The 26,359-nt window shown below is 38.8% G+C and overlaps 1 protein-coding gene across 3 annotated transcripts in view; it reads left to right on the top strand.

Moving 5' to 3' along the window:
• CNBD1 (cyclic nucleotide binding domain containing 1) overlaps positions 1-26,359 on the top strand; it is a 312,853-nt gene that overhangs the window by 168,866 nt on the left and 117,628 nt on the right. For all 3 annotated transcript variants that reach the window (XM_025179439.2, XM_075919792.1, XM_075919791.1), the window contains 2 exons: positions 12,909-13,054; positions 19,314-19,471. In XM_025179439.2, coding sequence (XP_025035224.2) covers positions 12,909-13,054; positions 19,314-19,471 — 304 coding nt within the window. The remainder of the gene's footprint in view (positions 1-12,908; positions 13,055-19,313; positions 19,472-26,359) is intronic.

The following is a 26,359-nucleotide window of genomic DNA, read 5'->3' as shown; positions in this document are numbered from 1 at the left end:
GTAAGCTTGCTTCCTCTCCTCCCCCCATTGTTATTGAAGCAGTGTGTGTCCCAGCTGTGTGGAGTCCAAAAGTACAATTATGCATGTCTTTCCTTTTTTTGGTATCTCATTATTAACTCATTCAGTGCTTAATGACTGAACCGCATACAGTAGTTCTGCTGCACAAATGATGGAAATGTACAGGAGGTTACATTTTTTGTAAATGATGTCCCTGAACTGTACATGCAAAGTACTAACAACTGCAATATTGGCAGGCGATGCTTTGGTGCACAAAACTGATTTGCATTTAAATGAGAGAGCAAAGGCAAATGGACAAAACTGAGGCTAAGTTACCTATTTAGGCATGCAGGCACACTTTCAACATAGTGGGCCTGATTTTGAGCCCTGAATAATCCTGCTTGAATTTAGCAGAGCACAGCAGCTCCCTGAAGATGTAGCTCCCTAAAGGTGCAACTGTAGATTTCCCCTGACAGAAGAGTCCTTGAGTAGCACAAAATCCATCATAGCACAGGAGATTCTCTGGTTCCCCAGCAACCAGTATAATTAACAGTAGGACTCGTTCTTCTCTAAATTTTGCCAATGGACTTTGCTGGTCCTGGATCAGAGAGAGACAGGTGGCTTAAAATCATGTTTCCTTCTGCTTTTCTCAGATGCACCAAATCCAAGCTTCATACTAGGATCAAACATTGCAGTGTATTTTCAGTAGTGTTACAGGGTGCCATCCTATCGCATGCTCCCTCCTGACACAGTGTGGTTCTGCAAGTAACCTCCCTTGGTCTCCACCAACTTCTCCCAGTAACTTTATTCACAGCCCAGAATGCCTAAAATAGCATTCTCTTTCCTGGGACCAAATTTAGCTATTCTTTATGCAGTACAGTCTCCTTTGGCATCTTCGAGCACAAACTATTCCCACTGAAGGCTTTCATTTCATCCCTGTTTCAGAGCTTTGGGTTCTCAGCTCTGCCAGCTTTGGGTTCCCAGTTAGGAGTTCTGCCAGTTCTACTACAGTTCCTGACCTCTCTGGAGAGTCTCCCCGTTTGGTTTGCTCCTCCTTTGGTTCATTGACTCACAATACTTTCCACATTGGCTACATGGATTCCACAGCCCTCTTTCATGGAGCTGTGCTGGGATTCAGGCAGGCTTCCCCAGATCACCAGTCTCCCCTCTGGTTCTGGCTCGCAACCTAAAGAGCCTTTCTTCTGACTTTGCGTTTCCCTGAAATTCTCCTCTCTAAGCTGTCTAGCCTCTTTCTCCTCTGTCATCATCAGTTAGGTTTTCTCATGTTCAGAAGGGAGCTACCTGACTAACACCTGGGCAGTCTCATACCCCAGCTAATCTGCTGCTATTTTGATTACCTCTTCCTGAATAGAGGTTAGCTGTCCCAACCCCACATTATCTCTGTTTTGATAATTGGGCCTACACTTCTGCTCTAATTGTGATCACAATGTAAGAAAGTATGAGAAAGTTAATAAGATGTCACAATAATCTGTAATAGCAGATGAAAAAGGTATGCAAGACAAACATAATGAATTAGGCCAAACAAAATACCTACTGATATGGCTTAAGGCTGTGTTACAATTGTGCTTGGTAAACAGGAAATGTGTGAGATCAGACAAAAATGAACCAGAAATGGTTTGTCAAAAAGTAGGCCTAATTGGTAGACAAATAGAGGATAGACTGTTGCTCCTATAGGGCCCTTAAAAAAGAACCCGAGAAAAAAATTGGTGATTGGCACTGACTTCACTATCATGACTGCCACCACCTGAGCCTTTATCATCCTGATATCAGAGGTTTAGACAGGTCAGAGAGAAGGACCCAGATGACATGGACAAATCTACTGCTTTCATCTGAACCCCAAACATTACTTCGGATGAAATATGGTCAGAATTTAACAACAGCTCCAGCTCTTCTCAATTACATTTTTCTTATTTCCTGAAATTTTTACCTTCTTTGATACCATCTAAGGGTATGTCTGCATTACCAAATTAGCCTCCGATTTTATATAGCTGATAACAAACACTATAGGCATTCAGCTGGCAGAACACATCTTCACTACCATGACTCGTATCAACTTACAGAGAGATGTACTGTGAGCAGCTATGCCACAGTTCCAGCTGCCGATTGGAATTCTGGGTTAGGCTCCAAATCCTGGATCAGATAAAAGCACAGTGTGAACAGTGAATAAAGAATCTCTCGTCCTCAGTCCATACATTTTTATTATTCTAGCATACACCAAACAGAGAAAGTACTGAATACTAAAGATAACCTGGGTCTCAGGGTCGGGTCTGATATTATGGGTGTGGGGGGAGACAAGGACACATAGCTTACATTTGCACTCTGTATTAGTCAAAGCTGTGGGAATGAGAGCCTTCTGCTCCATGAACCTTCCCTGGAATTGAAGTTGAGTACACGGGGTACTGGAGCTTGCCCTTCCCCCACATTATTGGATGTTTGAGAGAGGAGGATATGAAACTTGGGGAGGAGGGCAGCTGGTTCATCATTGGGTGCACGAGAACTCTAAAGTCTTGCTGCCTTTCTTGAACCTCAGCCAGATGCTTCATCATGTCTGTTTGTGCCCTCAAGCTTGTCTGTTTCAATTTGTTTGAAGATCCATGTTCTGAGCTGTTTGCTTGAAGGACTGTGTGCTGAGGACAGTAGTTGGAAGCTGTGAGCTTTTAAATGGGAATTTGAAATCTAGAACCTTCTGTTCATTGGTAAAGCCTTAAGCAGGGGTCAGGGCTATCAGGAAGGCCAGGGCTATATAAAGCCTGTTAGTAAGTGACTAGAGAGCTAGTGAACAGAAGCAGCTAACAGGGAGTTTCATGAGGGACTTTAGAGTGTGAGTTTGAAGGGAACTAGGTACACTTGGCATTCTTTAAAACTTTTAAACTAAGCTAAAACCCAAAGTACCTGATCTACCGGATTTAAATAAAAACCCTGTCAATAATCTAATTATCTATAGGAGACAATGCACTTAAAAGCCCAGAAGCAGAATGGGGGCAATCCTCTTCATTGCATACAATGTACCATGTATGATTACCTGCCCTATGGACAGGTGGCATATGTGTGCATTCAATGCAAGAAGCTCCTGGCCCTCAGAGACCATGTATGGACTTTGGAGGCCAAGGTGGCTGAAATGGAGGAGCTAAGGGAGGCAGAGAGGTACGTAGATGAGTCTTTCCAGGACACTGTAGAACTGTTCCACTTCCAGACAGACAGAAAAATACCTCAGCAGCCTAGCGCTATGGCATTTAATTTCAGAGAAGGAAACTACACAAAAATGAGGAGGTTGATTAAACAGAAGTTAAAATGTACAGTGACAAAAGTAAAATCCCTGTAAGCTGCATGGAAACTTTTCAAAGACACCAGAATAGAGGCCCAACTTAAATGTATACCCCAAATTAAAAAACACAGCATGAAAACCAAAAAAAAGTGCCACCATGGCTTAATAACCAAGTAAAAGAAGCAACGAGAGATAAAAAGGTATCATTTAAAAAGTGGAAGTTAAATCCTAGTGAGGAAAATAGAAAGGAGCATAAACTCTATAAATTAAGTGTAAACAATATAATAAGAAAAGCCAAAAAGGAGTTTGAAAAACAGCTAGCCAAAAACTCAAAAAGTAATAGCAAAATGTTTTAAAGTACATCAGAAGCAGGAAGCCTGCTAAACAACCAGTGAGGCCCCTGAACGATTGAGATGCTAAAAGAGCACTCAACAATGATAAAGACATTGAGGAGAAACTAAGTTAATTCTTTGCTTTGATCTTCATGGTTGAGAGTGTTAGGGAGTGTTAGGGAGATTCCCAAATCCAAGCCATTCTTCTTAGGTGACAGTTGTCCCAGAATGAGGTGTCACTAGAGGAGGCTTTGGAACAAACTGATAAACTTAACAGTAACAAGTCACTGGGACCAGATGACATTCATCCAAGAGGTCTGAAAGAACTCAAATGTGAAATTGCAGAACTGTTAACGGTGGTTTTTAACCTATCCTTTAAATCTGTTTTTGTACCCAAAGACTGGAAGATAGTTAATGTGATGCCAATATTTAAAAAGGTCTCTAGAGGTGATCTTGGTAATTACAGATAGGAAAGTTTAATGTCAGTACCAGGCAAATTAGTTGAAACTATAGTAAAGAATAAAATTGTCAGACACATAGATTAACATAATTTGGTGGGGAAAATCAACATCATTTCTGTAAAGGGATATCATGCCTTACTAATCTACTAGAGTTCTTGGGGGGGGGGGGGAGGGTCAACAAGCATGTGGACAAGGGGGATCCAATGAATATAGTGTACTTAGATTTCCAGAAAGCCTTTGACAAGGTCCTTCACAAAAGACTCTTAAGTAAAATCAGTTGTCATGGGAAAAGAGGGAAGGTCCTCCCATGGATTGATAAATGGTTAAAGGACAGGAAACAAAGGATAGGGATAAATGGTAAATTTTCAGAATGGAGAAAGGTAACTAGTGGTGACTCAAGGGTCCATTCTGGGACCAATCCTGGTCAAGCTATTTATAAATTATCTGGAGAAAGGGGTAAACAGTGAGTTGGCAAAATTTGCAGATGATACTAAACTGCTCAAGATAGTTAAGACCAAAGCAGACTGTGAAGAGTTTCATAAAGATCTCATAGAACGAAATGGCAAATGAAATCTAATGTTGATCAATGTAAAGTAATGCACATTGGAAAAAATAATCACAGCTATACATACAAAATGATGGGGACTAATTTAGCCATAGCTATTCAAAAGAGAGATCTTGGAGTCATTGTGGATAGTTCTCTGAAAACATCCACTCAATGTGCAGCAGTAGTCAAAAAAGGAAATAAAATGTTAGGAATCATTAAAAAAGGGATAGAGAATAAGATAGCAAATATCTCGTTGCCTCTATATAAAACCATGGTACACCAGTCTTGAATACTGTGTACAGATGTACACATCTCTGTGTACAGATGTACTCATCTCAAAAAAGACATTTTGGCAGGAGAAAAGGTTCAGAAAAGGGCAACAAAAATGAATAGGGGTTTGGAATGGATCCCATATGAAGAGAGATTAAAAAGACTTGGACTTTTCAGCTTAGAAAAGAGGAGCCTAGTGGGGATATGATAGAGGTCTATAAAATCATTACTGATTCAGAAGAAGTGAATAAGGAAAAGTTATTTACTTGTTCCCAAAATATAAGTACTAAGGGTCACCAAATGAAATTAATGGGTAGGAGGCTTAAAAGAAAGGGAAGTTATTCTTCACGCAGCACATAGGCAACCTGTGGAATTTCTTGCCAGAGGATGTTATGAAAACCAGAAATTTAACAGGATTCAAAAAAAGAACTAGATAAAATCATGGAGGTTAGGTCCATCAGTGGCTATTAACCAGCATGGGAAGGAATGGTGTCCTTAGCCTCTATTTGTCAGGAAATGAATGAAAGGAGAGGGATCATTTGATGATTGCCCATTCTGTTCACTCTCTCTGGGGCATCTGGAATTGGTCACAGTTGGAAGACTGGGCTAGTTGGATCTTTGGTCTGACCCAGTATGGCCATTCTTATGTTCCTTATGTTCCTTATAAATCACAACATCTCTTCCTGCATATTACACTCTTCCTCCCTGCATGCTTTCCTGTGCTCTTGGTCTGTGCACATGCTCTCCAATGGTGTAAGCCTCCATGCATTGAGCTTAGCCTTGTCAGGCGCAGCAGGGAACACATCAAATGATAGAATACGTTGTTGCTTGTTTGCTTTTTTTCACCTTCTAATCTGGGACAGCCTTTGTGCTGGTGTGTGGGAAGCACTCACAGACAAGTTTCCAGCTGCAAGGGGAAAAAACCTCCACAAGGATAGCTTTGCAAAACATACAGGCTGCGGCTAGACTGGCATGATTTTCCGCAAATGCTTTTTACGGAAAAGTTTTTCCGTTAAAAGCATTCGCGGAAAAGAGCATCTAGATTGTCAAGGACACTTTTGTGCAAAAGCACTTTTTGCGGAAAAGCGTCCGTGCCAATCTAGAAGCGGTTTTGCTCAAGAAAGCCCCGATCGCCATTTTCACCATCGGGGCTTTTTTGCGCAAAACAGTTTTTACCTGCATTTGCGCAAGAGGGCTTATCCCTGAGCGGGAGCATCATAATATTTGCACAAGAACACTGACAATCTTACATTAGATCATCAGTGTTCTTGCGCAAATTCAAGCGGCCAGTGTAGACAGCTGGCAAGTTTTTCCGCAAAAGCAGGTGCTTTTGCAGAAAAACTTGCCAGTCTAGATGCAGCCACGTTGTTGAAAACATGAGGTTAATTCTTGCGATGAATGGAACACTTTGCAGTAGCACATACTTTGCCTTTAGGTACAAGGTCAACTGTTGTCTTTTAAAAGAAGTGCTTACAATTGAGATGCAATACATGGCAGTAGTGGGCAATAGAATCTGGTTTTCAGGCAGGCATGGTAAATACACAAGAAGGGCAGGATAGGTCTTTTGCAGCTGCTTTTCAAACATCTGGGGTTAATGACTGCAAACTATATCGCTCTTTCCCACATCACCATGAATATTGCCTGAGTGTTTATTAATGTGTTTCCTTTCGAAAAGTAGTGGCACCGGGTTTGGGAAGGAGAAACACAGGATTTGAACAGTCATCATGGCACCACCCCCATCATGACCAAGCTGACTGGTCCAGGATGATCCCTTCCAAGCACAAACAGGGCACACCATGGATATTTTTGATGGGGATCAGCAAACAGTGGAGCGTTATTTCAGGGCTGTCATTTATGAAACTTTCCCCATTTCACCTAGGTAACCATCTGCAATATGACATTCCTGAGGGTAACAGAGCTGGAAATGGACTGATTGCGGATCGATTGCTGCAGGCATAGGGGCAGAGACCGGAACTTTTTGCTGCTATGCTATGTGCTGCTGTTATGCCAGATTTCTGTATGCTGTTGTGGCATGGGAAAGTGCCCTACTGCAGTGGACAGAATAAGGCAGATCTCTCCAGAAGCCTTCTGTCAAGAATTGCATATGGAGAGATCATTGGAGGATTCTCGGTCCATCCCCAGGCACATAAACAGCCTTTTCTGGGGTGCACCCTCAGAACAGTTGGACTGGCTGCCACTGTATCCTAATTGTTTACCTCAGATGAAACATTAAACACAATTGCATTTAACCCTTGTGGTATGGTTTCAAATGTACTCTTACCTGAGATGCCTTCCCTGCCATCATGGTCACATAACAATAGGTCTTGGGAGGGGATTGGCTCCCGAGTTAGGAAAATATGCTGGCTGTTGGAGAGACTGGAACCTCGACTTGCCGCTGTGCATTCTCTTTCTCCTTGTCCTCATCAATAATGTCTTTGTTGTTGCTTGAGACCACCTGAGGTCCTTGGGAGGTATCCACGTAGGCTGTGTCTAGACTGGCATGATTTTGCGCAAATACTTTTAATGGAAAAGTTTTTCCGTTAAAAGTATTTGCACAAGAGAGCGTCTATACTGGCATGTGCCTTTGCGCAAAAGCATCCGTGCCAGTGTAGATGCTCTCTTGCGCGAGAAAGTGCCAATGGCCATTTTAGCCATCGGGCTTTCTTGCGTAAGAAATTAACTTGGCTGTCTACACTGGCCCTCTTGCGCAAGAATACTTGCGCAAGAGGGCTTGTCCCTGAGTGGGAGCGTCGGAGTATTTGCGCAAGAACCCCTGATTTTGTACAGTACAAAGTCAGTGTTCTTGCACAAATACTCGCGGCCAGTGTAGACAGGCGGCAAAATCTTGCCAGTGTAGACGCACCCATAGAGTTTAGGAGTACTGATGGGGTTCCTGCCTGGAACGGTGTGGAACTGCTCACAGAAGTGTAATGTCTGTGGCTTAGAACCGAAGTGACTGTTCACTTCCCTTGTCTTCTGGTATGTTTGTCTGAGGTCCTTTATTTTCAAGTGACACTGCTGTGTGTGTCCCTGTTATAACCACTCTCCTCCATGCCCTGTGTGATTTTTTGAATGGATGTCAGTGTTTCTTCTGCTGGTTCAGAGCTCTGCCTGCACAGGTTCTTCTCCTCACACAGAAATCAGATCTAGTGACTCCTGTATGCTTCATGCTGGTGTTTGTGGCCCTAGGCATTGGTCACTTGTGCTGGTGAGCTGTCCATGATGAACACACAGAACATGAAATTCAAAAGTTCCTGGGGCTTTTCGTGTGCCCCTAGCTGAAGTGCAGTGGACTTGAAAGTGTACTCCAGAGCGGTCAAAGCACAGCAATCTGGGACCCTCCTGGAGGCCAATCCCATCAAATTACACAGTGCTTATATCTACACTTACCCTAATTCAGTCCAGGAAGGGTGACTCTAGTGCTACACTTCTTGCCAAGATGGAGTACAGGCATCAATTTTGCAAGTCCTTGAAGTCAGTGAAAAGGGCTTAGTAGTGTGGATATGCACATTATACATTTGACATAATGACATCATTTAGAGCTGTCCTATGAGACTGTCAGACAAGGGTGATCTTCCTTCCTTTCTCCTTCTATTGGGAAAGAATAAATGATGCTGTTAAAATCAAAGCCCTATCTAACACTTTACATTTCAAATACAGAAACTGTTTTTGTCTTCTTTAGCTTTAATGAAAGGTTAAAAAAGATTTTAATGGTGTGTTTTCCATAGTTTTAAGCAAGCAGAGGTCTCTGTCTACCAAACTCTAGACTTCGCGTAACAGTGTTTAATGAGGAACAGTGACTGGGTTATGTTAGCTCTTATGACCCATTTATTCCATATAAATTAATTCAACACCCCTTAAAGTGGACAAGTCACCCTGTAACAGATAAACAATATATTTTCATGTGTCAAGAACTATAAATTACGGAAAAGATCTCTCTTTAATTATTTGCTTTCTTTGTCCAACGGAGGAGCTTATTACAAACGGTCATGCTTTTTTGCAGCTGCTGTACAGTAGCTGAGGTTGCAAAATAATTTCTTTTAAAATTCCATTGATTCTCCGTACTCTAGACTTCATGAAAAATTTACCTTTCCATCTCAAATTTTCCATGCTTGGTGTCAACTCAGGAAAGAATTAGTTTGGAATGCTTGAACGAAATCCCATAAGCCACTTTAAAGTGATGAAAAGGGAAAAAATATGAGTCCTCTTGCAAAACAACTCTGACTATCTTTTTTCTAGATAACTTTACATATTACTAAAAATGGCTGAACTTTATAACATACTAAATGTAAAAAACCCATGGAAAATATTATAAGCAATTGAATAATACTTTTGAACATGCTCTGTGGCATCTGATATGCTTTTCAACTGAACAAATCCATTGGCTCCCACTTGTGACATCACATTGCTATTTTTAACTTGCCAGATAGCTAGGAGGACATTAGCTACCGTGGATCAACGTGGGTTAGGGATAGGTGTGTCAAACTTTGTATTTTTAGTGTTGGGTCACTGGTAGAGTATTAAAAGTTAGAGTCACATATTGCCCTGTATCCACAGACAGTGGCCTCCTTATGTGTGCATTTACCCAATCACTATTCATTGCTGCAGTAACTGCATGTCCAAATTAGGCGCTAGTTGCATACAGAGATAATAGGAGGTACAAGAGCATATTTGATGGCTGAGTGGAAGAACCCAGAATGGAGCTTGGCAGGGAGGGTAGGAGATTGAGCTGAATTATCAGGTGATAGAAATGGAGATATATCAGAGGAAGGATACTTCAGTGTCAGATCCTGGGCTGAAGGAAGAAAGAATGTGGATGAAGGAAGTAAAATTCATAGAAATGTAGGGCTGGAAGGCACATGAATATGTTACCTTGTCCACACCCCCCCCCCCCCCCCACGTACTCCAAAAACCCCTACATCACCGCAATAGGTATTTCTCTACCCTTTTCTCTAAAACCTCCACTGATAAGAATCCTGCAACCACCCTTGCTAACCTATATGTATAGTTAGAACGTTTTCTCAATATCGAACTTAAATGCCCCTTGCTGCAGATGAAGCCAATTACTTCTGATTCTACCTTCAATGGACATGGAGAAGAATAGAGAACTATATAATAACATCCTGGATGGCTATCATCAGATCTCCTCCTCGGTCTTCTTTTCTCAAGACTAAACTCATCCATGTTTTTTTAACCTTTCTTCATAGACCAGATTTTCTACACCTTTTGCCGCTTTTATTGTTCTCCACTGGACTTTCCAATTTGTTCCCATTTTTCTTAAAACATTACTCCCATAACTAGATACAGGGCTCAGCTGAGGCTGCACAAGTACTGTGTAGAGAGGAACAAACACCTTCCATGCCTTACATATGATACTCCTGATAATTCACCCAGAATATTGTATGCTTCCTCTCTATATACATTGGCTCATAGTCTATTATTTTTCTGTCAGACACCAGAGAAGAGGTGAACATCTCAGGGTAAGGTCTAAGAGAACACAAGCACAAATCTGGCTTTATAATCTGTTTTTTGCTGAACAAATAGTTTAGCACTACAGGTGTGTGAAAGTATAAATAATATTTGCAATAAGCTATAAGGGTATGTCTACACTAGCCACCCTAGTTCGAAGTAGGGTGGCTAATGTAGTCATTCGAACTTGCAAATGAAGCCCGGGATTAAAATTATCCCAGGCTTTATTTGCATGTTCCTGGGCGCCTCCATTTTTAAATGCCCGGTAGTTCAGACTCTCTGCCCGTGGCAACACGCAGCACGGTCTAGGTAGTTCAAACTAAAGCCCCTAATTCAGACTACCGTTACTCCTCCTGTAATGAGCCCCTGAATTAGGGGCTTTAATTCAAACTACCTAGTGCGTGCCACGTGTAGCCACGGGCAGGGAGTCTGAACTACCGGGCATTTAAAAATGGCCCGGGAACATGCAAATATTTTAATCCCGGGCTTCATTTGCAAGTTCAAATGACTACATTAGCCACCCTACTTCGAACTAGGGTGGCTAGTGTAGACATAGAATCATAGAATCATAGAATCATAGAATAATAGGACTGGAAGGGACCTCGAGAGGTCATCGAGTCCAGCCCCCCGCCCTCAAGGCAGGATCAAGCTCCGTCTACACCATCCCTGACAGATGTCTATCTCACCTGTTCTTAAATATCTCCAGAGAGGGAGATTCCACCACCTCCCTTGGCAATTTATTCCAATATTTGACCACCCTGACAGTTAGGAATTTTTTCCTAATGTCCAATCTAAACCTCCCCTGCTGCACTTTAAGCCCATTACTCCTTGTCCTGTCCTCAGAAACCAAGAGGAACAAATTTTCGCCTTCCTCCTTGTGACACCCTTTTAGATATTTGAAAACCGCTATCATGTCCCCCCTTAATCTTCTTTTTTCCAAACTACCCTAAGAGAGTTGGAGAATTCTATTCCATATTTAAAATTAAATTAAAGAACACAAACACTTTGGTCTTAGCAATTGGGAACAATTTTCACAGAGTAAATGAGAATATGGATAGGTGAGGAAGTGTTTGTTAACAAACAAAGAGATATGAATTAGAGAACATAAAACCACCTTATTTCATTTTCTGTTGCCTAGATTAAAAGTTAATAATGACCTATTGTACAAGTCCATTAATTGGTTGAATGTTTGAAAGCATGAAATTTAATGCCGCTGGCTACGTCTACACTGGCAGCTTCTTGTGGAAGAACAGCCGTTCTTCCACAAAAACTTGCTGGCTGTCTACACTGCATGAGCATTCTTTCAGAAGTAAATTTACAGTATAGCATTGTAAAACAGGGCTTCTTCCGGAAGAGTTATTCCTCTCCCCACGAGGAATAAGCCCTCTTGCACAAGAGCTCTTCCAGAAGAGAGCAGTGTAGACAGGCAACATGCATTTCTTGCGCAAGAAGCCCCTATTGTTAAAATGGCCATCAGAGCTTTCTTGTGGAAGAGAATGTCTACACTGCCATGGATGCTCTTACGCAAAAGCACATGGCAGTGTAGACGCTCTCTTGTGGAAGAGTTTTTGCTCAAGAACTCTTCCGCAAAAGAGTTCTTCCGCAAGAAGCTGCCAGCGTAGACGTAGCTTTTGTGATTAACTATGCCCCTTTACTTTCTCCTAGTAGAGATTTAACTGTTCGCTTTTGAGGCCTGATCCAAAGCTCTTAAAATTCAGTAGAAAAATTGAGATATTTCATTATGCTTTGTATCAAACACTTAATCCCTTTTTCTGCAGCGCATTCCCTTTCCCCACCACAGACTGATCTTCCATCTAAATACGCACTTTACACATGTACATTATTTTACTTTGAATATTTATAAGTAAACACGATTTTTATTTGGTTCACATAATTTCAGATGAACTATTTCTGGAAGAGAAGTTTGGTACACTCCAGGAGAGGAAGAAATACTCAGTTACACAGTGCTATCCGTGTGTAAAATAATTTTTACTGAGAACATTACAAAGGCTAAACGCAGCAGAGCCAATAAGAAATAGGGTTACTGCTAAGTTTGTACTGTAGGAATGATGTTACTACATTGAATACATTGTGACATTGAAATTCTTTCATTACTGCATTCAATAAATAAGCTGTAATTCCTACGTTTCTTCCTGAATTTATACAGAAAGTTAATTAATGTTATATTTGTAAAATGAATAATTACTGCACATATGTTTCTGATACGATCTCAAAATGCTATATGGTGACATAAATATTCTTATGGCCCGACACCATACATTTACAGTGTAGAGCATTCAGTTAAATAGTAGCTGCAATGGAATTGGTTATACCTAACATAAAGCACAGCGTAATGAACTAGAAAACAGTATTGTGTTCACTGTGGTTAAGTCAATGCATAGTGGACATTTATAGCAGAAGTAATGTCTAATGTTCAAACGTATCTTCAAACAAAACAATAAATGATTTTAACAAGATAGCAAATTATATAGATTGAATCTCCCAAATGTATTACCTTCTGATATATATTAATACATTATTTGCAGCCCCATTCTAAGATCTGCCAAAGAACATAACACAGTGTACGAGATGATGAAGCTCATTCCTGACATCAGAGTTCAGCTTTCTGATGAAGAGCTGAAGGAACTCAGCATTTGTACCATCATGGAACACTGGGTAAAAGGAAGCACAGGTAAGTGATATATCTGTCACAATAATTTTCTTATCTGGTTATAACATAAGGTTTGAACCTCTCTACACTGGCATCCTCCGGGCCGTCTGGTGCTGGACCTCAGGACATCAATACTGTCTAGCTGCGTTACCAATACTTCCACTGCTAATTGGGATTTTAAAAGACATTTAGGGGTAAAAACTAAATAATAGCACAGAGCACTGAGATCCAGGATTGGTGACTATAAGCAAACTTTATGGGACCGCAGGAAACTTGGCCACACTGAGGATAAGTGGACATCCGGCTAACCAAAGTCATGCCAGACCATGGATGTTGCCAGACCAAAGAGTCCTGGATTGGAGAAGTTCAATCTGTACACATAAATTGTTTTTCTAGGTGATGAAACATATCTTATATATCTTTGAATATATCGCCGTCTGTTAGGGATATGCTTCTGGGATGAGACACATTCTTGTTATTCAAAAAGACTGTAAAGGTACTGTCAAGGGTAAATTAGTTGTGCTTTGAGAGGAAAAATATATCTACATATTAAAATTCTGGAAAAAAGGTTATTTTTTTCATTTTTAGTGTGAAATGTAGGCACAATATTTAAGTCCCCGTCATACTAGATAAGGCTAAGAAACCTACAAGAGAGTTTGTGTCTTCAGCAAAAAATCTGTATCTAACAGAACCTTCAGTTTCTGAATAGTACTCAGTGACTATGAATCAAAAGATTTTAAATAGTGACTAATGATGCTAGGTGCCTTAACTATTCTAATTTTGCTTTATATTAAATCACGGATTTTATTCCTATAACTATATTGTAGTGAGGAATGTCATTCTGTTTAATGATTCTTTCCAATCCTTGGGAAGCAAAAATCCTGAAAGACCTATTGTAATTTGTTTGATGGGAGTTACTAATATAAAATCCCCACAGATTAGATGTTTTTAAAAGTTCATAAAATTTTTCTTTTCAAAAACTTCTAGTAGCTTCTTCCAAATTGGACAAACCCTGTGTTATAATCATGTCATCAGGGAATGGTGTTTTCTATTGTACATCATCAGAATACCATCGCTTTGATGTATAACATTAAGTGCCATTGCTTTTTTGATGGATAACACCAAGCGCCATTGCTCTGGTGATGGATAATACAAAGCACCGTTGCTCATATGATGTATTCTAGTAAGGAGATAGTGCTGCTGTAAAATTCATTATGAAAGCAAGTTCCTCTGAATTATCTATCGTCAGAGCAATGGTTGATGCTTCATGTTATATAGCCTCATTGTGGAATTAGTCTGATAATACCTGAGATAAAATTTATTCTCTTGATTTGTACTCATTCCAGAAAACAAGAATGGAAGGAAAAGGCTTAATTTAAAAAAAATGGAGGGGGAATGGAGTTGTAAAAATTAGAAGTAATTGCCTAATAATCATTTTGTTTTTAACTGTCTTAAAATGAAGTAGCAATATTTATAACCCATCTGCCTTAAACTTGGTTAACTCCTTTGGCATGTGCATTCCTTGTACTGCCACAGCATTAAAAAAAAAGATGTGAACATTAAAAATCCATATCCCCTTGTAATAGTTTCTGGTATATTGGTGGTTAACAATGGGATTGTATCAATGCAAGTCTAACAGTGACCCTTAGTTTGATCCAACACATCCATTTATTCTTGAGCATTGCATTCCAATCATCCTTTAAATGTTTGAAATAATTCATCTAAAGTGAAAATGGAAATCAAAGCATGGAACTCAGAACAGAGCAGCACACATTACAGCATAGCTGTGTAATTAACAGGCAGACTGAACTGAAATGTGAACAGGCAGGAACTACATTTACATAATGATGTAGAGATAATGAATAGGACAAATTTAAAGTCAAAGCTAGTAATTCAAATGATAGTCATGAAAATTGGCATCTCAATTCACTATACAAATGTGCAAGAATTGAGGACTTCTCTGTGAATTACTGTACATATCTTGGTCACCAGGACATTCATGTTACTTTATATTGAGTGCCCTGTTGATTTTTCAGCAGTTAATTCAAAATCAGAATGTGTTGTAAAATAGTGGCTAAGATTGTTGATCACCAAACTGTGTTGGAGATAAAAGCTAATCTTAATGATTCAGCCTGCCACATACTGCTTTAAAGACAAATCTGCTTTGCATCACTATGCAATCTTTTCCAGTTCTTTGAACATGACTAAGCAACATTTTCAATCTAATTGGATGCTATGACCCAAAAATAAACACTAAATTGATTTTATACTAAGTAAAACAGAATCGATAACATTAATACATGTCAGACATATTTTTTAATCTCAGAATATTATCTTCAGAGAACAGTTAAGGAAACCATTTTTTTTTCTTTTCTCACACTAAAAAATTCTATTGCAAGAGTTTCTACACTAATTTTCTCTCCAGGTATCTTTTTGGAAGTACTAAAGGTGCAACATTTTCTGATTTCTGTCAAAGTATTTTGACATATATCAAGGCACTGGTACTACATACATTAAATCAATGACATATCATTAAATCAATGACATAAGGGTACTGGATAAAGCCCAAAAGACTTGTTAATTTATTGTTAACAAATGTGTTAACTTTGTAAGGGGTTCACAACTACTGTGTTTTAACTGACTATTTTATTATTCATTTTGTAATATTTCATCTGCTGTTCTGCATTAATTATACTGATAAAATATAGCAGTTGTGAGGTTAGATGCCACTTACTCAGCAGAATAGAAAAATTATATAATGACATTTCCCGCAAAAGATTACATTTCATTTCAACATTTGGTAATTCTAAGAAATTCCATGTTTTAAGGAATAAAGATATATTATTTTTTAAATTTGGGTTTGTGCTTTGCACTTATACTAAGGGAGATCTCTAGATGACTCTTGCCTCAAAAGTTTTGCAGTTGTTATCCTGTGATTAGAGTTTCCCTTGATTTCAGTGGGAATACTTGTGGAGTTAGGCTCTGATCCTGGATAGACTCATGAGTACACATAACTCTTAACGTGAGTAGTCCCACTGATTTCAACATCAAGGTGGCAGAATCTGGCCTTATATTTGCTGATACAAAAATTAAGAGGTGTGGGAGGCACTAATGAAGAGAAAAACTCATACAAAAGGCCTTTGGGAATGTAGAAATTTATAACAAAATGAGGTTTGGAACTAGAAATATAGCATATTATTACCTCTATTAAAATACTCCAAAACAAAGGTATTCAGTTGGGAAAAGTGCTAATGCTAAAAGAGGCTTATTATGTGTTGGTGGTCAATTAATTGCACAGTAGATTACAATAGTGTATGGTTATACAACTTTGGACTTAATGTTTCAGGACAGAGTGTTTCCTTTTACACATTACCTAGACTATTGCATTGAAATACGGGCATTTTAGTGCCCCAGGAATGCTCACAAACTAGGGAGAACTTGGAGAAAATAACAGAAATGTTGAAGAGTTTTGGATTGATTTAGGAGGAAAGATTAAATGAACTGAATCATCTACAAATATTTTAAGAATTTCTACACCTAAGAGGGTGAAAAATTGTGATGCACGGGGGTTGAATTAGTGTAATGGATGGAACTGAACAAAGGGTATTTAGGAATGAGTGCAAGACACATTTCTTGACAATGAGTACTGGTGGGACTAATCTGCATTACAGATACAACTATGGTGACGTACCCAACAGGCAAGGTCAACTTAATTGGTTACAAGTAACAGGATGTTATCTTTTCACACAGCAGCCTTTCTGCCATCAGTCATGTTTTCTCTCTACATTTAGCAAATTGCTTAATGGTATTTTCGACATGCTGCTTAGCTACTCCATAGAATATTGGCAGTGATGAAGGACCATGGGAATTTTTAAAGAGCCCTCTTTTATACTTTAGATTTTGGGAATTCTTGTTGGAAAACCAGTCTGTCTCAGGAATCAAAGTGACCACTTTCACTTAGAGAGGTCTTTCTATTTTTTTTAGGATACTGTATCTTTTAGCCTCTGGAGGTTGGTGCTTGACTTGGCACAGGATAAGCAAAACAACAGCTTTCTGAGATGTAATCAGAAAAGAAACAGAGGCAATTTTTTGGTCATTTACATTGCTATATAGCATTGTGTGGAGGAAAGACTATGGGGTAAGAAAAGCCTTTTCCGCTGGGAACTTTGTTGTTCCCTGAACTGGCAACAGTTCAGTGGCACAGACATCTGTGGATGACTTAGTCCCCTCTTTACTTTCTTGGATGACAAAACTACTCATAAGAAAGCTGCTCCACTGGTGGAATAAGAGCAAGAAAAGTTCATGATGCAAAAAAATTAAAGAATTCCAGCCTGTACAAGAAGAGACAAGTAGGAAAATAATTTTACTTTTTCAACTTGTGATTAATAGGGACCTACTCTTCGCTGCATTAGCTGATAAAGCTGTATACAGACTATGGTGCTGGCAAGCAACTTTATCTTCTGCTTCAGTTGTCCCAGAATGATAATGTTGTATGCTTTTAGGGATATGGAAGGAGAAATGGAGAAGCAAAATGGCACAACCTGTTAAAAACATGCCTGTTAAACCGTAAAGCATTGCAACTTTCCGTGTACTCCATAACATCTATGAGCATCTGCGTTCAATCCCTCAAATTGGCAAATAGGCATTTTAAATAGGTATTTAGACATCTGGCTGCTGATATAACCCCCAAATATGACATCTGGGTGCCTATCTTAGCTTTATGGTTTGACCCAAATGGAGTCCTTTAACTTACTTTGGACTAAATTCAGATTGTTTAGTTGTTTAAAATCTGCTTTGTACATGCACTTTAAAAAGTTGGATATGTGCATTTCTTAAATGTACAAACTATAATAAATTACATGTAAAATACTTTTTATTTAATTTATTGTATTTAATGTGTTAACTGTTCCAAATATTTGATACTCCATTAAAGAAAACTGCTTGTCAGTACAATGAAATGCTTAAGTTTATAATCTCAATAAAAATAAGCATTGAAATATAATCAGGATTAAAATAATATATCTGTGGAATGATTCCCAGTATTATTATGCAGTGCTGCTGCTGCTGTATGCTACCTGGCTTAAATAAGAATGTCAGTCCTTCAATAAGAAGTAGCCCTATGGCTGGACTGCTCTGACTACCTGTCAAAAACAGATGGACCAGTTATTCTTAGATAGCTGTAAAATACCAGTGGCACACAACTATGTTGTATGTGTGTGTTTCTTGAACTTTTCCTCATAGACCCCTCTGTGTTGTTCATTTGGTGTTGTTTGATTTTTTTTATTGTTTTCTTTGTTTTATAAATGAGAAAATATTTCTTTTGTAAACCATGCCCTGACGTTATGGATGTTGCACTTCCTCAGACCTGCTGAGGAACAAACCCAGACAAAGGATGGGCTGGAGTAGTATCGCTTTTGGGGTTGTTTATTAGCACAGATTCTTAAGAGTAAGGTGATACTCTCACATACACACACACATCACATTCATGCTGGCAGTTTGGAAGCAGGCTGCAAGTGTGATGTAGATTACTTTTGATTTTGTAGGCAGCTGGTGGCCAGGCTTCAGCTTCCCTGAGACTCAATCATTATGTTCCTTGGGAGATCTCTTCCGATCTGCAGGAGGCTTTACTTTCCCTGGGCCAGTCCCAGGTTTCTGCTGTGATGTTACATTTTGTCCAAGAGAAAGAGTGATTTTCTGGCTGCTTCTCAATTAATTTATCTGCTTGCAGGGTCTTTTGTCTGTCTTAAAAAGTCACAGATCCTAAACTGCCTATGATTATTTGTCAATCACACCTTGCACACATTCCATAGGTTACATACATATTCATAAGCAACATGGTTTCTAGGCAAAGCTGGGCCTCATGATGGCCTTGAGTGCCAGAAACCTACCATAAATTGGATTACTTGGCATACTAAAAGGACCTAATGTAAATAATATAAGTTAACATACCAAAGCATGATACAGAGCTTAACATAGATTGTAACTAAGAGAGGTAGGGTAAAGGGAAAATGGGAAAGCAGAGGAGTATGTCGAGTCAGCTAGACGCCAATGGAGGAGAGCGGGGGTCATGTCTGACTGCTTACAATGAATATTCATATTATGGATATTTTGCTAATTTTGAATTATTTTTCTTTGTATGTTTTAATAAAAGATGTCAAGGATCTTCATTATTATTACACACAATATAAGATCAAATTACAATGAAGAAAGCCCAGTATATGTGGTAAACTGTCTATAATATAATTGAGAAATGAAATACTTGTTTTGTTTTTAATTACAGTTGTTGGAAATCAAGGTTTCTATGCCATATTAAAAGGCTCTGCTAGACCTCAAGCAAAGTTTTACAAAAGAATGCTTGGAGAAGACTTTCATTCATTATGTGAAGCATTATCAGCTACTAGTCAAGCTACTATGATTGGTATTTCAGGACGAACATTGGTAAGCTGTGATAGAGAAAGTAATGATCTGTAACATGCTAAGCATTTTATATACATAAATATTATGTAACACTAATTATGTATGTATATATACATGTACAAAGAGACTTCAACATGATCTTACATACTTAAACATCGCATATCTAAACCCTCATTTACCTGGATTTATCTCAATATAGTTCATGTCCCTTTTTTGTTTCAAATAAAAGTGTTTTCAGATCTGGATCTGTAAAGACAGATGCCAGTTTTTCCAAAGCAGTCTAATCCAGCAGAACACAATAAGTCATGGGCCCTTTGACTAGTGTATTCTGCTGATCCTATGTGACCTAGGGATGCTGGCTGGATAACAATTATTCACTGAAATCCTTAGTCTCTTGTAAGTTTTAGTGCATCAAATTATCCACAAAGAAAGATGTGTGCACTGAACCTCATAAACATTTAAGGGTTTCAATACAGAAATTTGTTTCCTGTGTATAAAAAATACCCAAATGCAACAAAAAACCCTTTCTCTCCAAAAATAAAATAAAATAAAACACACACACACTTGCAATTAAACCCATAATCTTTCTGTTTTCTTCTTAGCTGGATGTCTTTGAGGAAACTAGACAGTAATTGTTGGCTTCTGAAGCACAGATTTCAAAATCTGTGGAGTACTAAACACCTGGTTGTCCAAATATTGAGTACCCAAAAGGATTAGCTGTCCCCTTAAATCATTGGGTAAACAAGAATGTATTGTACATAGGACATGTACATGCACTAGGAAAGTATACATACATACTTTCAGACTTAATTCAGAAGTTACTGAAGGTACCAGCATTATCCAGTATTTTGAAAGATATTTCTCCATATAATGCCAGCCTTATTTAGTACATGGAATTATTTATTATGGAATATACCAGGCAACCTATTCTTGCTCACCTTTTAGTTCACCGGTTTACCAATTACCAGTTTAGTTTGAGTAAACTTTAAGGCTACGTCTACACTGCGGGCACTGCCTATTCAAATGAAGTATGGATTAGAATATTGCCATGCTTCATTTGCATAATTTATTTCTCATTTTTGTGCAACGGTTTTTTGTGCAAAAACAAGCAGTGTGGACCTTTTTTTGTGCAAAACCCCCGTTTTGTGCAAGATCCTTATGCCTAAGGATAAGGCATAAGGATCTTGTGCAAAATAGGGGTTTTGTGCAAAATACCCCCATCCACACTGCTTGTTTTTGTGCAAAAACCCCTTGTGCAAAAACAGCTTGAATAAATTATGCAAATGAAGCATGGCAATAGGCTAATCTGCACTTCATTTGCATAGGCACTGCCGGCAAAGCCGGCAGTGTAGACGTAGCCTCAGAGTGTGTGTGTGTGTGTGTGTGTGTAGGCAAGATTTGGGTTTCTAATGGTGCTTTATGACTAGGGTTGGGGTAGGGAAGAGATGCTGCAGAAGGGGATAAGAGGCCTTCAGGTTGATGCTGACTCATTCCATGGGAAGTGGACAGGTGGAAGAGTTTAAAAGGGGCAGCTCTGTGGGGGAAGCCTCATTTTACACGGAGCAAGCTGAGGGATCACTAAAATTCCCTCTCAGGAAGGACTTTGTTCATGTACAGCATGAAGGGCAGTAGGCTGCAGGTCACAAGTCATTATGTAAGTATTTGGCAGATGTACTGTGCAGATCCTCCACAGAGAAGTTATACAGTGAGCAGATACAAAGCTTGGAAAAGGACTTAAAAAGAGGTATTTGTTAAAAGGAATGGAACAGGGTGGGGTTGGGTACTCTAATGATTGGTACAGCAAGGAGTCAAGTTAGCCAACCCACATTTTTTGTAGCCCACCTTAGTGCTCCTGGGAGGGATGGATGATAATGTGCTAGTAATGGATGGCTAGGGAGACCTGGATAAAAGCCCCCTGAATAATTATGGAATGAAAATGGGGTTACCTGCACTGCCAGGCAGTTCCAGACATCTAATAAAAAAGCTGTAGCCTAATTCATACCACATGAAATATCTCCTGTTTTTCAACATATCATACTCTATGCATCAAGTAGTAGTCACAGCTCCATATCTCAGCTTCAAATGGCTCTGTGCTCTCTCAATGTAGTCATGTCATTAGGAGATAAGGGCTTCATTTTTAGAAGTATTGATCACTGACACGCCAGTTAAAGTCAATGAAAGCTGAGGATGCTCAGCATGTTTGAGGCCACAGCTGTCTATACACAGTGTGTTGGCAGCTGTTCCATTTGAAGGATTGATATTGAATATTTTATGAAACAGCCCAAGTAATTAATTTTGATTAAAAGTTGTAAATTGGTCTGCCATCTATTTTGTATATCTTATGGCATAATTTTACTTTTTAGCATATAATTTTGAGGTAAAGTGTTTTCCTACTTGTTTTTCCAAGTATCAAAATTGTTTACTCTTCCACATCATAACCTGAGGAGAACCTTTTCAAAAGTGCTTTAAGGACTTAGACATTTGAATCCCATTGATTTTCAAGGGGATCTTGGGGCTTTTGAAATTTTTACCCTAGATTTCTGCAAAATTTCCCTTTTTGATGAATGATCTGTTGCTCTGAGTTATATAGCTCATGCAATTACGTGTAACACTATAACCTCTCTTTTCTACTTATTTCACATAAAGGAGGTAACTGGTTTAGAGCAAATTTGTTTAATAAAATGTTCTTCCCAGGTGATCTGTTGACAAGATTGCATACCAGTTGTTCAGTGTGCTTATAGGTCAGTTACAGCAATGAGGTATTTACATTTTCAAATCTAGTGGTTTGTCAAAGAAAAAAAGTAACTGATCTTTTAACACACCAATATTTGGTATTGCTATAATTGTACACATGGACATGGAAGGTAAACTGAGTTTTTTATACTGTAATTATACGGTTGGTGTTGAGGAAACTATGTGAAAATTATCTGCCAGGAAACTTGAATTTCCTTTCCTTCTTGTTATATAGGTTGAATAATTCTGATTGGCACTTAGAGGTTTGGGGAAGTTATTTAATTTTTCTGTGGATGGCCGTGTCACTTACAATCACTTACAAGAAGTTTCCATCAAACTTCCAGAAAGGAGGTTGTTAGGCTTACCTTTCAAGCATTTTAAGTATATTGTCTCTTGCATCTCTTGTCTCATCAAAACAATGAATGTATTCCCAATGCCTTCAGGATCTAGAGTTAATGCCTTGCAAAAAGGGGTCATTGAAAATTCCTTATGCAGTCCCACTAGAATAAAATAATTGACCTTGAGCAGAAAAGCAGGGAGACAAGATCAATTCTCCCTTATTCTGTCTGCTCTAAATTGAATCTTTCTGACAGATTGCCAGAGATATGCCAACTGTTTTCTCAGAATTATCAGAAAAAGACACCTTTAATATGCTCTTTGGGGATAGTCCTGGCCTTTCTGTCATTATAGGTCAAGTATCATGCCACTCACCCAATTCAACAATTGCACTTTTGTTAATTATTTCAATGAGAATCATTGCTTATCCTTTAGGGAATGAGTTTTATGCATGGTTCCTCAAGATTGTCACTGTTTACCAACAAGAAACTTCATCTGACTACTGGCAAGTGACTCAGAAGTTTATAGAACACCCCAATATAAATCTGAAACAAAAGTGTGATGTGGACCATTGCAAATGTGGTAGTTTCCTACTGAACATCATAGGCATGTTTGTTCTCAGTCTGTTGTGTCACAGGTCTTTCCAGTTCAGCATACTTTTACACAGTGTAATTTATGAAGAAAGAAATATTTAGCACCCTACTCATTAGTATGTTTGTTTGACTTCTGAGTAAAGGAACTGTTGCGGTCAGGAGTTTAAAACATTAGGAGAGAGACCATTTGTTCTGAAGTTCCCTTATTCATAAGCTAGAGTCCCAGATTTGTGGCCCACAAAACACATATATTTCTTAATAAAATGGCTTGATTGTCAAGTCTCTAATAAATAAAATCATTGCTTCTGGTAACTATTTTGCTGAAATAATTTTAAAGTACCAGTTTCATTGTGTAGTACAACAGAGTTTATCTAGTATTTGCCTTCCACGCTACAGATTTATGCTTTCAATATGCATCCTTTTAAAATAGGCCATCATACATTTATGACAATTATAAAGAAGCTTATCTCCTCTTGGGAGCCTTTTGATATACACTTAATTCCTGTCTGTGCTTTTCAAGGTACTAATTGAGTTTCTCATTGTCAATCAGCTTCAAAAATGTTGGAGATTGTTGTCTTGGAAGTTTGTTTTTCTTAGCAGTAATGTAAGCATTCAGCTACAGCATATTATGCATCATATTTAAACACAGCAGAGATATTCTTTCCCAACTTTGAATGCATTCCAACTAATCCTACAAAACATGGTCCTAATTTTTAACACAGATATTAAAACATTTTAATAATAATTTCATAATAATTTTCACTGCTCTAACAACTTTTTCATGTTTTAATTACATTAGTCTCACAACATTCCTATGAGATATGTATTTCCTCCATTTTACAGATTGGGAAACTGAGACACATACAGTTTCTGGCCCAAATTTATTGAATTCTGGATACCCAAACATAGAGTTTCACTACACTGAACTGCAAGGTGTGACTTCTAGCTGAAGGACATAAACCCATTCTAATTGTGATCCAGCTAACATATTAAAAATACAAGTCTAACTGTGGCACCGAGAGTTCTGATGAGGGATAGCCACCTCAGGTGCTTACTATGGCCTCAGATTGGACTGTACTGAGGGTGACTAACCCTTCAGACCCCCTGCACCAATGTGACAACACTTGAATTTTAGCACACTAGCTCAATCAGAGCTGACACAGATATGTCTCCTTCGGCTGGAATTCATACCTTGCAGCTCCAATGCAGACATACATGAAACATGTGTGGCCAGACTTTCAGGGGGAGAAACAGTTCTGATCAAACTCTTAGGTCAGGACTCCTTCCCCTGAATCCAGTGGCTGTTTCCCTTGAGAGGAGGGAATATCCTGGAGTGTTTGCCTCTTCTGTCCCTCTTTGAAAAAGCATTTTCAGTTGAGAACTAAGACAGAATCTGGTGATTGAAGGAAACCTCATGCTATTGTTTTCTAAGATGTACATCTTTTTGTCCATTCCCCCTCTTTTTTTGCTAAAGAATGGCCACTTAATAGATGAAGGTTCATCAGCTTTGTTGACACCTACCTGGGGTATCAGCTTGCCCTTGGTCTTTAAGAAACTGGTTTAGTCATTCCTCAGTGTTACTTGCATTTAACTATGATGTTATTAATGAGCAGGTTATGGGTTTGTCAAATGATGCTTCACAAGGCATTCCCTGTACAAAGATTATTACAATAATTTAAATAGAGGGGTACATTCTATTACTCCAGGGCAAAAACATAAAGACACCTAATTCCTTGTGTCGGGTTTTTTTTTATTCTTGTCCTACCATGTTCTCTGAGCTGCAAATTCGGCTACTAGGAGTCTACCTGTATGATTCATCTTCATGGGGAGGAGAACAGAACAACAATATAGCTTTCATCTTTTTGTTGATGATTTCTCAGTTCAGATGTAGGGAGTGTCCAGTTGTAAGATTCACCCACAGCATGTATCACTAGGGCTCCTCTTCAGGAAGGGGTATAATGATTTCTGTAGAAGAGCTTCACTTCATGCTAATTAATGTCACTCTCCGCTATGACCTTTCATATAGTCACTCTACAACTGCTCAAATATTACATTTGAATATGGGTCAATAATAAGGAATATTAATTCATACAGCAACTTACAAGCATTCAGCAGACTCTAACCACTAACCACTTGCTTATAATTCTAATACCTGTTTTGTCAAAATTAGCCTACAAGTGACCGGAGAGATTCCAGCTATGTGTCTGTTAGCATTCATTTGAGACGTGGGGACCTTGGCATGAGCTTGTGCTTGGTCTCCCAATGTCACAGAGGCATCCTTCATATGGAAGGTTTCAGGCAGAGTATCTTTAATACCCTATATATTTAGAAATGTTAATTCTCCCATGCATTTCTAAGGATTGCAATCAAGTATCCTTCAGATGCTCAAGATGATAGAAAAGAATTCACTCCAGCTTTTGTTCAAAAGCAAAATGGGGCCAAGCCAGTGAGTTCAATGTTGTATATTTATATATATTACAATAGCATGTGAGACCACAAATTAAATTGGGGCTCTATTATGCTAGGTGCTGTAGAAGCAGAGTGTGAGGCACCCTTCCCTAATCATCTACTAAGTCTATATAGGTGAGGTGGGGGGAAGGACATATTTTATGCCCATTATGAAATGGGAGCTCTAAAGAGTGTATGGCTTGCTAAAATTTACCTAGAAACTGAATAGCAGAGTCTGAAATTGAACCTTGAACTTGTGAGGTGCAGTCTAGTGCCTTAACCACAACATCACCCCTCCTCTCATGAATTTTTTGTTCCCTGTTTAAAATAAAATAAAAGTTTCCTCTACAGCACTGATGGGGAGGAATGGTTTACATGCTAAACCTGGTCCAGATTTTCATGGTGAAACTTTCAGTGGATCTGGGTTTTAGGTTCATTATGAATTATGAAAAAGATATTGGGTTTTAATATTCAAGAAATTGCATAGTTTTACTCTCAATAGTTATGGTAGCCTCTGTTGACTATGGACCTGCAAATTCTAAGGTTAGAAAACAAAGAGAAATAAATATGGAGTGCAAACTGATGAATTTCTGTTTTCTCGCATTCCTCTGTAGAGCTTAAAAAAGAGCAATTCCTTTTCTGGTGTTATTAATGTTAAGGGTGAGAAAAAGTCCCTGTGTTGGGAATATGGTGTCTTCTGTGTTTCAACCTGAAGCAAATACTTCCAATGAAGTTATGACCTCTTGAAAACATATATTTATATTAGAACCGCTAATAAAGCCTTAAAAGGAGGAACTTT

The sequence above is a fragment of the Pelodiscus sinensis genome, chromosome 2 (genome assembly GCF_049634645.1).
Source record: "Pelodiscus sinensis isolate JC-2024 chromosome 2, ASM4963464v1, whole genome shotgun sequence".
NCBI classification, from domain to species: Eukaryota; Metazoa; Chordata; order Testudines; family Trionychidae; genus Pelodiscus; species Pelodiscus sinensis.
This window is presented reverse-complemented; position numbering and strand designations above follow the sequence as displayed.